This window comes from Podarcis pityusensis, assembly GCF_964106645.2.
Source record: "Podarcis pityusensis genome assembly, chromosome: 4".
NCBI lineage: Eukaryota > Metazoa > Chordata > Lepidosauria > Squamata > Lacertidae > Podarcis > Podarcis pityusensis.
The window spans coordinates 97,206,963-97,220,245 of NC_138027.1; the positions used below are offsets into that span (position 1 = coordinate 97,206,963).

General features: G+C 41.3%; 1 protein-coding gene across 1 annotated transcript in view; it reads right to left on the reverse strand.

The window, feature by feature from the left end:
* The window catches only part of PIBF1 (progesterone immunomodulatory binding factor 1), an 80,781-nt gene that overhangs the window by 3,439 nt on the left and 64,059 nt on the right, over nucleotides 1-13,283 (reverse strand). The window contains exons 16-17 of the mRNA XM_081003035.1: nucleotides 13,031-13,115; nucleotides 894-1,067 (exon numbers count right to left, since the gene is read on the reverse strand). Coding sequence (XP_080859161.1) covers nucleotides 894-1,067; nucleotides 13,031-13,115 — 259 coding nt within the window. The remainder of the gene's footprint in view (nucleotides 1-893; nucleotides 1,068-13,030; nucleotides 13,116-13,283) is intronic.

A 13,283-nucleotide genomic window follows, 5' to 3' on the forward strand; every position in this document is an offset into this window, starting at 1 on the left:
CCGTTTGCATCCAGAGGTACCACTGTATTCACTTCTCTCTTTATTAGGAGCATTCTGGTATGGTGGTTAGAATATCGGATCCTGGTTCAGATCCTGACAGAGCCATGAAGGTCACTAGGTGATCCTGAGTCACCACCTCACAGGGTTGCTGTGAGGATAAAATGGTAAGAAGACCACGTATGCTGCCTTGAACACTTAGGTGGAAGGGTGGACTAAACATTTACCATATTTTTCGCTCTATAGGACGCACTTTCCCCCCTCCAAAAGTGAAGGGGAAATGAGTGTGCGTCCTATGGAGCGAATGCAGGCTTTCGCTGAAGTCTGGAGAGCGAGAGGGGTCAGTGCGCACCAACCCCTCTTGCTCTCCAGGTTTCAGGAAGCTATCCGCAAGCCTTTGGAGCGCGGCGGGAGTGCCCGCCGGGCTCCGAAGGCTGGCAGATAACAGCCTGCAGCCCGAAGCCCGGGGAGCACAGCACTGCGCACCCTGGGCTTCGGGCAGATATCCGCAAGCCTTCGGATCCCGGTGGGAGTTCCCACCAGGCTCAGAAGGCTTGCAGATAGCAGGCAGCAGCCCAAAGCTGCTTTTCTGTTTTTTTTCCTGTTCTCCCCCTCCTATGGTCCGGTGCGTCCTATGGTCCAGTGCGTCCTATAGAGCGAAAAATACGGTAATTTGTTGTGAGGATAAAATGGGTAAGAAGACCACGTATGCTGCCTTGAACACTTTGGTGGAAGGGTGGACTAAAGATTTAATTAATGAAAATAAAATAGACATATTTTTATTTGAGAGCTCATAGTTCCAACATTGTATCTACCACACTGATCTACCAAGATCTAATAAAAAGCATAAAAGTTGCTGTACCATGAAAATAAATAAAAACTGTTGCTGTACTTACAAATAATGTTGGTTTGGGTGCAAAGACATTTCCTTCCTCGTGTTCAAAAGGCAAACTGACTGCTGGACTTGTTACGGCTTTTGCATGCAGATTTTGACTCTGTTTCTGGGGCAAACTATCTCCTTGGGGTTTACCATGAAGACGAATCAACATCTGTTTCATCACAGCCAGTTCCTTAACAAAAAAGAAGTCAAACTATCAGCCTCCATTACTAGTTATAGAACACCCATTTTCTATTCACCAAAGCATGGAAATGGAATCATTACAGTACAATAAGGATGGTTATCTCCCTTTCTGGTCTGATTACTTATTTGAAACCACTTCATAAAGGAAGTAATAAAATAAAAAAGGCACAAGATTTATATAAATAGGAGTTCATCATTTGTGAAATGCTGTGACAGAAAAAGATTTACAGAGCACAGTTAAGCATCCCACTGGCTCTTTTTCACTTAAACTGCCATTTATTTTAAAACGATTCTTTTTAAAGGTTTGTTTTGAAAAGGCAGAGCACTGGCTTAATCCAATCTGCATGCTTACAAATAAGAGGCAGATGGCTGGGATAAGAGAGCATGTCTTACAAAGGCAGATATAAAAAACACTTATTACTCCCAGTAAAGCGAGAGGAGTGGGAACATCCAGGAGAAGACATGCACACTACAAAGATCACAGTAAATATAGGAAAAAATGTTGTAAAGAGACGAGCTTCCCTCTCTGAAACAGAAAAGCAATTTTTTGCCTCTCTCAACAAGTCAGTGCTCTGGACTTGCCTCCCAATCGGGAGAGATGCTCAGTAAAGTAATGAAGAGAGAGACATAGGCCATGTTTGCACACTACATGGTTGAGCATGAATGCGCCCCATCGGTGTGCACCTCTCCCTTCCCCATGGCTTGTGCTGAGGCAGTGTTTAGCTTGACAGTTAAAACACTTCAACTTAGTGCTATGGTTGAAGTAGTTATATCGGTTTAAGAGAATTATGTTAAATTATGCAACAAGTCCTCCTGCCAACCTAGCAGTTCGAAAGCACGTCAAGGTGCAAGTAGATAAATAGGTACCACTCTGGCAGGAAGGTAAACGGCGTTTCTGTGCGCTGCTCTGGTTCGCCAGAAGCAGCTTAGTCATGCTGGCCACATGACCCGGAAGCTGTACGCCGGCTCCCTCGGCCAATAAAGCGAGATGAGCGCCGCAACCCCAGAGTCGGTCACGAGTGGACCTAATGGTCAGGGGTCCCTTTACCTTTATGCAACAAGTCAATGTCAAACCAAAGGTTATGAAGCTGGTTTGCTAAACAAACCAGTTTGTTTTAGTATAATGCTAACCCAGGATTTTCTAATAGTGAAACTAAACTCTACTGAAGCTCTCTTCCGCATTGCATGGGAGGTGAGGGGATGTAGTAGACATAGTGCTAAACCCTGGTTAAATGTTATGTTTGAATACAACCGCAGAGCTCTGTTGAAGGTGGATTATTCTACCCCTTTCATACTTCATACTTCAACCAACCAAACCAAACACTTTTAAACACAAGAATGAATCAAGCATCCAGTTTCAGTTCTGAAAATGAGTCTTCTTCATTATCAGATGTTGGAAAACAGTAAATTAACAGAACCATCTGGGCATGTAAATTCTAGTTTGGGGTTCCGTTTGTCACTTTTCATCTTGACAGATAATATTTATCTATTTCACAATGATTTGGGCTTCAGAGAAATGTAAGGAGGCCTGGAGAAACTCATGCAACAATGGTGTAAAAAATGAATGCTTGCAGTTTAATGTCAGACAACAACAGGCAAGTAGCAGTAGACTGTACGTTAACAATAGATTTCTTAATTCACATTGATTCACAGTTTTGGTTACAATTATGAAAATGAGCCTTGGAGGATGAAAGCATGCCATTCCTCATACACAATTACTTATAAGCAGCTCTATAATACCGTAGGATGTAAATTCTTCTGCTCAAAAGGTAAAAATAGGCACACTTTGTTGTACTGACTGTTACATCTACTTAATAAATGCCCAATATTTCAGTTATGGGCTCCTCATAACACTACCGCAAACCCTTAAAGCACACCAAACCACTTTATCCACTGGGTGCATTCTTCTTATTGCTCAGTCATTTAATATTGCAAGTATTTGCATAATTCAGCCATGTGCAGTGGCATGTCAAAACAGCTCAACTGCAGAGCAGCTGTTTCAAAGGGCTGCATAACTGATACCAACATGTTGCTGAAAGTTGTAAACTCTGCAAAGATGTTGCCAAAGCAATGCATAGACAAAATTTCTCGATGAAAATAACTTGGACAATTATATTACAAGCACATGCTTCATCTTTACAGTACTGAGGCTGCAATCCTAAGCATATCCACTGGGAAGCTATGGAAATAAGTATTCAGGCAGGTTTAGAATAGGGATGCAAATCATGTTTTCATTTTAGCAACCACTGTGAGCGAGTACTACTTTGCTGCACCATATTCTGATTGAAGAGATGTTGAAATTGTACTCCAAAACATTGACAATGGTAGGCAATTCTCAGGCTGATAGAGAGTTTACATTTCAGAGAACACAAAGCAATCTTTTAGTAGTTATTTGGCCATCGTATCTCCTGGAGAGAGGCCAACTCTCATGCGCTCTCCAAAAATCTTCCCAACTCCTTGTAAACCAGCGCAGCCTTGCATGAGGTAAGTCATGGTCTTAATTTCCATCACAGAACATGAGGAAATCACATTTGAGAAAGTAGGAAAGCCTTCCATGCACTAAAAAAAAAAAAAAAAAAAGGTTTTATGAAAACCTCTTCTAGCCAATATCTAGGTGTCTTCCAGAAGTGATGCGAGAACCTTTTATTTAAATGTAATCATTTTAAGTGGGGGCTTTGAAGATCAGCGAATTGCTACCCAGCCAAAGCTTCATGGAACACGATATAAATTGAGCAAAGGAACAATACAAGCACAACGTAGTGCTAAGCAGATTGTTCCACAAGTGCAAGAAAAATCTTTCCCCCCTGCACGCTGCATTCCCCTTAAATCTGCTTTGGTTCCCCCCCAAAACCTTCCAGAACAGATTTGGGGATGGCGCAGAGCACACATGGAGGGAGGAGGAGAAATCGCTAGCGCAATATGTAACTGAATACTGCTCAGTCTGTTATAGCTCTCTAGTGCCAGTGTTCCCAAATGAGAAGGGAAATCAGACAAGGCAGTCCTTAATGTATCCTGGTCCCAAACTATTTGCAACTTTAAGGGTTTTAAATGACACTCTGAATTGGGATGAAAACTGGAAGCAGTCTGAGTGCATCCATTCCCAGAGAGCTTTTCAGCCTTATTCCAGCACCAGTCCATGAGCTGGTTCAAACCACAGAGCCCTTGACAATAGCAGGTTGTTGTTGTTTTTTTTGGGGGGATGTTATAGTGCCCCCGTCATGACAGTTGTGTGCTGCCTTTGACCCCTTTAAGAGAAGCAGAGTTTGATAACACTCTGGCACATGTAGCGGGACAATGCTTTGTGGAATGAGATCACAACCCATAGTACACCCTTTGAAAACAAAACAAAGAACTTTGTTCTGTCTGCTGGAGCAAGGGATAAACTCTGAATGTATTGTATAGTTTGGTTGACACAATGAACATAACTTTCAGGCAAAGTACACAAAGGTAAAATTTAAAATGTAAAATGCAGCGATTTCCAGCATCTGCACAGATGCAATTTCCGGCATCTGCACAGACACGATTTCCGGCGTCTGCGCATGCGCAGATACGATTTATGATGCCACGGAAGCGAGTCCCCGTGCAGTGCTGGTTTAGAACAGCATGCGGAGACTGGCTGGGTGGGCAGCTTGGTTTGGGAGCAGCTCATGGGCCGGTTAAACGACCCCTGTGGGCTGCTTATGGCCCATGGGCCTTAGGTTGCTGACCCCTGCTCAATGATATAAAGTGTACTAGAGCTTGGATAGAGTAGTTCTTGGGATCCCAAGCACTGAATGCATCCCAAATTACTTATGAGATCTCAATGGGTCTACTCTGAGGAAAACAACTCATTCCTTAAAAAACAAAACAAACGTACAGAATCTCTGTAGGTGTTTCTGCTCCAGAGCTATCTCTTGCTGCTTTGGTGGTTCATAAGTATGTTTCTGTTCATTTGTTATATCTGAATAGAAAACTAGAAGGGTTTACACAGCTGGACAGCTACTGCAACATGACTGAAAGATTCATAGTCACCTGGGAAAATGAATTAAGGACTCTTTAAATATTTGGATGATCTTACTGGCAACTGTTTCTTGCTAAAACCCCTATCCTTAATAACAATAACAACAATAATAAAAAACTTGGCTCTCTCCAAAGTACGTTCTGTATAACGTGCTTGCCAGTTTGCAATCTAAACAAACACAATGAATTTTGCCTATATTTTGCGGAACATTTCCCCTCTAAATCAAAATCCGAGGCGCTTACATTGCGTTCCTATCAATTTACATTACAATAAGCCTTGCTTATTTTTGTAGCACATGGAAGCTGTGTTTCCTGAAAGCCAGATTTTATCCAGCACAAGTTTACTTTATAGGACACAATAAATGAAAATACAATTCTCAGGTGGGTGTGTGGGGGGGCGTCTAAGAAGGAGAAGCAAGTTACTCAAAGCTGCCCCTTCTCACCCAAAATTGTGTGCATGAATGGGCCCCGTTTGCTAAAAAGCTTCCAGGTGTTCTAAATTCAGCAGCCTTTTTGTATTCATGTTTAAGTAACACAATAACTCAATAGATAACATAAAATAAAAATGAGAAGTGCTGATAACAGCACAATAGGAACTGAACTGTCTTGACAATCACTTAGCAGTGTAATTGTTGCTTGCTTCTCTAAACTGTAGTTGAGAATAGCTCCAGGGCTAACTTGGGATACAGAAATTTCCCTGTAATCTCTTGTCTCTCTGTGTATGTGTGTGCATACACAAACAGGACATTAATAGAAGCAAGGATCTCAGAACAGTAACTTAGTGGAAGAAAAATGATAATTACCTTGTGGCTGAATGTTTGAAGGAACTGAGCATTGTTCAAGAGCAAATTTTTATTTAGAAGGTTGTAGCACATATGCAAAAAGGAAGAATAAATTCTCCCTAGAAACATAATTCTGAAATTGCCTTTTATGAAAAAGCAAAACAAGGAAGGAACTTGGCTAAAGGCAGTTTAACCAAAAAGCCTGCTTTCAACTTTTCAACTAGAAAGATGTTTGCTGTTCCCTGACAAAACAGAAAACCAATGTTAATAACCTCAGAGTTGTAGGAGAGCCAGAGGCCTTTTCAAGAATGCCTTCAGTCTACTGACTAACTCAGGTAAATAACCTTTAGAAAGGTTCAGTAGTTTAATCATGGTCGAGAACAACTCTAGTAAAAGGAGACGCAGCTATAGAAAAGCTGACAAACACCTTCACATGCCATGGGATTTCAGTATCAGAACAGATAAGCCTTTTTTAGGGAGGTGCACAGTTGATTAGATTAAATACAATGCAGTTTGACAGCTTTAGAATTTCACAGAACTCATGACGAGACTGGATATTCATTTTTTAAAACTATTTTTCTTTTCCAGTTAATACAAAACACAAAATGGAAACAGAATAAAAAGGAAATCCCTCAACTGACCCATCTCCCCCACCCCCAATGGGTTGGATATTCATGACAAAAAAGGAAAATATTTCAGAGATGAAATAGGTATTTTGAGCATTGGCAATATTTAGTCCTGTTCATTCTAGTCTCCATTTTTCTTTTTCTTTTTTAAAACTCCCAAATTTATATACCATTTGGCTGTAATAAAACCTCAAGTGACCTTTATTGATTTTTTTTAATATTTCTTATAAAAGCCGAATAAGTAGCAAATACATTTAAAAGATAATTAAAAGTAACAATATACTAAAAAGATTAAACACATCTGCATCTACATGTCTGGATCTACAGTGAACCCTCTAGTTATGTACCACTCTGGATATGTAACTTTTGGGTTACGAATGCCGCAAACCCAGAAGTGCATAATTCTGAGTTTCACCGCACGCTTTGCACATGTGCAGAAGCGGCGCTTCTGCCTACGGACTTTTCGTGTTGTGGACGGACCCCCGGAACAAATTTAATTCGTATCTGGAGAGTCAACTGTATATGTTTTAAGCAGGTAATGGAAAAGGTTTGTTCACAGACAGCTTTCTGGGTCATGTGGCCAGCATGCCTTTGACAAGACTTAACCATCCAGGGGAAAAGGTACAGTGAAGATGCCTGTCTTATGTCAATAGGCAAGGAGTTCCAAACTTTTGGTGCTGTCACATTGAAAGACTGATTTCTTACATGTGCGGAATCAATATTAGGTGCTACCTCTAAGTAGGGTGTGCTGAATTTTTCAACTTTCAAATTCCAGAAATAAGTGTTGTTTAAAAGTTGTAACATTACTTGGAAATTCAAAAGATATTCAATATAATTTAGTTTTGTTTGGTAAGTAAAATGCATGCACAACTGCACAGAAATCATTAAAAAATGATTGCCAAGTTCTTCCAGTTATAAGGCTTTCCAGGACAGGCAACTGGCCACTTTTTCAGACATTCACCCACAGTGAGCTTCTATCTCCCCAATATTCAGGCTCAGCTTATTTTGCATTATCCATAACACCACTGAATCCAGGCACCAGTATTGGACGGCCTCTCCTGATTCAGATATTATCCAGCTATTTCTATAGGGCTTATTATGGGGGATGTTTTCGAGTGAGAGCTCCTTTGTAGAGGGTGCAGGGGACAAATGCTTCCCCACTTTCCTCTTTGGTATCACTGGAACTGGTTGTATTGCCTTGGTGGCTAAAGAGAGAAAAACAAATGTTGATGAAAAATAGCCACTGCCCCTTTGCTGCTGAGGGAGTCCTCGGACATGTCTCCTGTGGGCAAGGAGCTGGGATGTCCTTGTTGCCACCAGCTGCTCTGAGAAGTTGCATTTCTATTCCTTTCCTTGGGAATGTCTTTATGTCTTTAAGATCTTAAGTAGATCTGACTACTGAATTTTGCAAGCCACTCTGGGAAGCTTTTTGGCTGAAGGGTTGGGTATAAATGCTTTAAACAAATAAGCAAATAAAGCAAGCAAGCACACCAGTCCTGGAAACGTCTTGTGCTGCTGCTGCCCATTCTCATTCTTCTCAGGAAGTATTTAATGGTGTGAGCAAGGGCGATGAAAAGAAGCACCCCCACCCAGTGGCCTCCAGAGAATGAGAAAATTAGCAGAAACACCAGAAGCATCCAAACACTGTTGTACACAGTACAAAGGGGGGATCCTCCAAATGAGAGCAGCAATTGCAGCAGGAAGAGAAAGAGGGGAAGGATGAAGTGCAAGGATGATCATGAGTCTTAGAACATAGCATATCTGGGGGGCGAGGTAGAATGCTTTTTAGAATCGTCAAAATAAGGATCACAGAAACAGCAGGCTGCCCACTCCACTTTCCTTGAATATACAACCTGAGAAACACCTGGAAGCCCATATCCTACATTCTGAATGTGAGTCGGCCTAATAAAATGCATTATCTCACATTCCCTGTGTCTTTTGTGAAATGCAGAGTAGTCTTTCAGCAGTTCAATAAAAAGGAAATGTGTGACTGGAAACTTATCAGACCACACAAGCCTCGGAGAAAGAAAGAAACACTTTTCAAGGCCTGTGAAACATTCTTGGATCTCACACAAAGGTTTATTTTAATTCAATCTGAATCTGGCCCTAAATTGCCCATGTAGAACAATATAAAAACATATGTAATCTGTCAAGTGTATTCAAGCAAGTGTATTATCCACTGTGTAGCCAGACAACGGTTCAAAAAACAGTGTAGCTGTGACTCTAGTATAGAAAAGGAAAAAGTCAAGAGGCAAGAGGTTTGCTGAATGCCGTGGAAGGTAAGCTTTTTCAGACTGAGACCTTTTGCCTTTTGGCATGTATTTTATGTAATAAATACTGTTATCTGCACAGAGCATCTGGGACAGAATGAGCTATTATTCTCTCCCCAACTCTGCCCTGCTTCACTCCAGGGTTTCCTCCAGGAAACATAAACCACCCCAGTTGTGCCGAGCTCTGATAAGGCAAGAAAAGGCCGCTGGCAGCCTTTCTTGACAGTTTACCCAAAGCACTTCTGAACTTGCTTCTGCTTATCTGCCCCTTAAAACTACCTGCCTGCTTCTTGCATCTTTCTCAAGACTCTTAGGGGGCAATCCTATGGCAAGATCTGCTGGGATGAACAGCTTACGATGGCTTAGCTGGATGATTCCTGCCTCAGCTGGCATTAAGTCATCAACCCTGGCTCAGTCAGAGACACGCCACTGCAACTTGCTCAGCCAGACCATTCTTAGGCAGAGCAACAGCAGCAACCCCACTGCCCGGGGGTGCCTGTCCCCCCTGCGGAAGCCTCGCTTACCGGGGTCGCACAGTGGAGGCTTCTGGCAAGATCTTGCTGGAATTCTCACGAGAGCTCATTGCTGCCATAGAAAAAAAATTGTCCAGTAGCACCTTAGAGACCAACTAAGTTTGTTCTTGATATGAGCTTTCGTGTGCATGGACACTTCTTCAGATACACTGAAACAGAAGTCACCAGACCTTTACATATAGTGAGAGGGTAGGGTGGGGTATCACTCAGAAGGGTGGTGGGAATGGGTGATTGGCTGATAGCTGTGGTAGACCTGTTGACGACTGTTGCTGTTGTTTAGTCGTGTCTGACTCTTCGTGACCCCATGATCCAGAGCACGCCAGGTACTCCTGTCTTCCACTGCCTCCCACAGTTTGGTCAAACTCATGCTGGTAGTTTCGAGAACACTGTCCAACCATCTCGTCCTCTGTCTTCCCCTTCTCCTTGTGCCCTCCATCTTTCCCAACATCAGGGTCTTTTCCAGGGAGTCTTCTCTTCTCATGAGGTGGCCAAAGTACTGGAGCCTCAGCTTCAGGATCTGTCCTTTCAGTGAGCACTCAGGGCTGATTTCCTTAAGAATGGATAGGTTTGATCTTCTTGCAGTCCATGACACTCTCAAGAGTCTCCTCCAGCACCATAATTCAAAAGCATCAATTCTTCGGTGATCAGCCTTCTTTATGGTCCAGCTCTCACTTCCATAGATCACTACTGGGAAAACCATAGCTTTAACTATACGGACCTTTGTTGGCAAGGTGATGTCTCTGCTTTTTAAGATGTTGCCGTTGACGACTGTTAATGACTGCAATTGGTCTTACAGGAAAAAGCAAGGGATGAGATGGCCAAAAATAGTTTTATCATGTAAAATGAGATAAGAATCCAATGTCTCTATTCAGACCAGGTCTCTCCATGGTTTTAAGTTTGGTAATAAGTTGTAATTCAGCAACTTAATTCAGTTGTAATTCATTGCTGCCATGTGACTCTAACACAGTGGAGAGATTTTTAAAAGCACTGGTGATACAATGGTGATACAATGATACAATGGTTATTATTATTAATTTCATTTCTATACCACTTCATATTTTAAAGGAAAAAAATCTCAAAGCAGTTTACAACAACATTAAAACACCAAATAAAACAATCCAGAGTAAAACATTACTGAAGAAAGTCAAATATAAAGTATACATTCAAAGCAACATAATTAATGGGAAACTAAAATATTATCTTAAACATCTCAAATGAAAACTTTACTAAAGGAAGTAAAATATAAAATGCACATTTAAAACAGCACAATTAACAAGAGGATCTATTATCAATAGCATAGAACATATCTGCTGCTGTTGCTGCCAGTCCTGCCATGGTGGTTCATGGCAGGCGGCGGCTGTAGAAGCTCAAGCCTGATGACCAGTGTCTGCACTAAGAGACGGCCAAGATGGTACATCACAGCATAAACACAATGGGACCAAAAAAATACAAAATCTTACTGCTTCATTAACAGTGCAATCCTATATATGTCCACTCAAAAATAGGCCTGACTGTGTTCAGTGGATGGCAACCTAAGTTACTTTCATATCCGTAAAGACTTGTACTGTAATGGTGTGATACATTTTTTTACTGTAAGTGTTTACGACACAGAGTTTTTCAGGAGTAATAAAGGAAGTTTAGCTCGACAGTGTCAACAATATGGACATTCAATAACCCCATTATAAGGTACAACCTAACAGGAGTGCCAACTTTGCCCCGCGACCATGGGTGTCATGCAGACTGCATGACCCTGGCACTGAAATTTGTGGGTGCCCGGCCCCTTCATGGGGACTTTTGTGGGTGCTCAGGCACCCAGGGCCCCATGCAACCTAACATGGGAGTCATGTTCCTTCTTCTAGTTTAAGGAATATAAGAATAGTTGCTAAGATGGATTTTGTTAATCAAGTTTCACAAAATGCCGCCAGATAAAAGAAGCACATTTAGAATAGTTAACATCTTGTTGTGGGAGAATGTACAAAGTCTTCAACAGTTTATATAAAGCTGGTAACTTTTGTCTTTGCATGTATTTAAAGCTCTCTTCTTGAGAAACATCTTTTTTCACAGAGGGTAAAATGAATGAGTCCTCTGTTAATACTGCATGACACCATGTGTTAAGGACATAATAAAATGCTATAATACACCTAGTGTAAGTACTAAAATATTTTTAATAGCATGTGTATCACAACTTAACCATCCATTACACATGCAAGACAATGGTAGCTAATAAATGTATAAAGAAAACAGCTGGTGGCATTTATGGAAATTAATGTACCAAGAGTTCTTAACACAAACTAAAGCTCTTTGTAATTTAATAGAACTTTTCATTTTATCATCTGAAAGTACTTTGCCAATGGTTAAACCTAGAACACATTTGTAAAGCAGAATAAGGGGTGATATAATGATTTAAAAGAGGAAGAAATTAATTGCTCAAGTGAAGTAATACCCAGAGTGGCACCAAGGTACTAAACACAGAGTTTAAACATATATACAAAAAGCATATATCTGTGTTCACAGTTGAGTACAATTTTTAAAAGTATTCTAGCAAGGAATGCAATGCATCAAGAGACACACAGCCTCTTTCCCCAACTCCTCCCAATCAAAGATAGAGCTTGGTTTTGGAGGACCAAGTGGTTCCATTTGATTTTCAGTTTTCTACCTTGGTAATCTCAGGACATTTCCAGTGAGGGGGGGAGAGAACAGCCTTGTTTTGATGCAACACTAAACTGAAGTGAACAAAACCTGGGAAGGCTTGGGCTCATGCACTCCCCCCCCACCGCCCCACCCTTGTCCACAAGAAGATTGGAAGCTTTCGCTCCGATTCTCTATTAACCTCAGCTAATAAAGAAGCTGGAGGCATAAACCACAAATTGACATTAACTACATTTCACAGAAACGAACGAAAACTAAACACAGTTTGTCCAGATTCAGATGTAACATTGAAAATGCCTGTATTTGGAAATGAAAAACTTCAATTACTTCTCTTGTGGTTGCAATAGAGGAGGTGGGGGGAGATGGAGGATGACACAATACTCAGGCTCGCTTTGGCCTGCTTGTGTAATGCTAAACCATGGTTTCAGTGACGGCTGCCCTGCTTTGCAGGTTATGCTGAGAACAAACTGTGTATTCCCAGTGGCCCCGTGAGTAGAAATGTGAATATATATTTTCCAAATAAAAAACAAATTCCGTATTTTTCCGTGTAGAAGACCAGGTTTCCCCTCCTAAAAATTAATGTCCAAAAGTAGGGGGCATCTTATACACGGATAGTGGTGAGGACGGATTTTCTTAAATCTGAGACCCCAAAAATACATATGTCTTATACATGGGGGCGTCTTATAGACGGAAAAATACGGTAAATGCCAAGCAGAGAAGTAACGTGGCATGGCCTAGGCCACCATGATGGCTTAGGAAGGTGCAGTTTGCTGAACAAAGCAAGTCAGACTGAGATGTGGCAGTACATTCTGTGGCTGGCATGAGTTAATTTATCCATCACAGAAGCTACCATCACCCAAGTTAAATTTCAGCAGTGAGAGCAACCTTCAACAGCCAACCTTATGAGGCAACTGGAGGGGCAGAGGATAAAGGGAAACAGCCTGGGAAATGTGATGAGGGAGGTGCTTGGATGGGCATTTGCTTCCAGTATATTTAATAACATTAGCGGAGAGAAAAACAAAACAGCCCCATGACTAACATGTTGGGAAAAACCCAATATATGGTAATAGCGATGCTAAAACAAGAAGATTACCTCACGGTGATTTAGAAGTCTTTCTAAATCTGCTGCCATTTGATTCTTGACACGCAGCAAAGCCGCCTTTTCTTTATTTAAAAGACTGGTAGAAAAAGCGATAGTATTAGGAAACACAGTAATAGCAAGGGATGATCTTTTCTAATCTTTTATTCTGGTTACAACATGAATTTGTAAAGCAATTCTTGGCAAGCATGAGCATATGCTGAAGCAACAGCACACAGAAAAACTTTGTCCTCGTTAAAACCTGTAT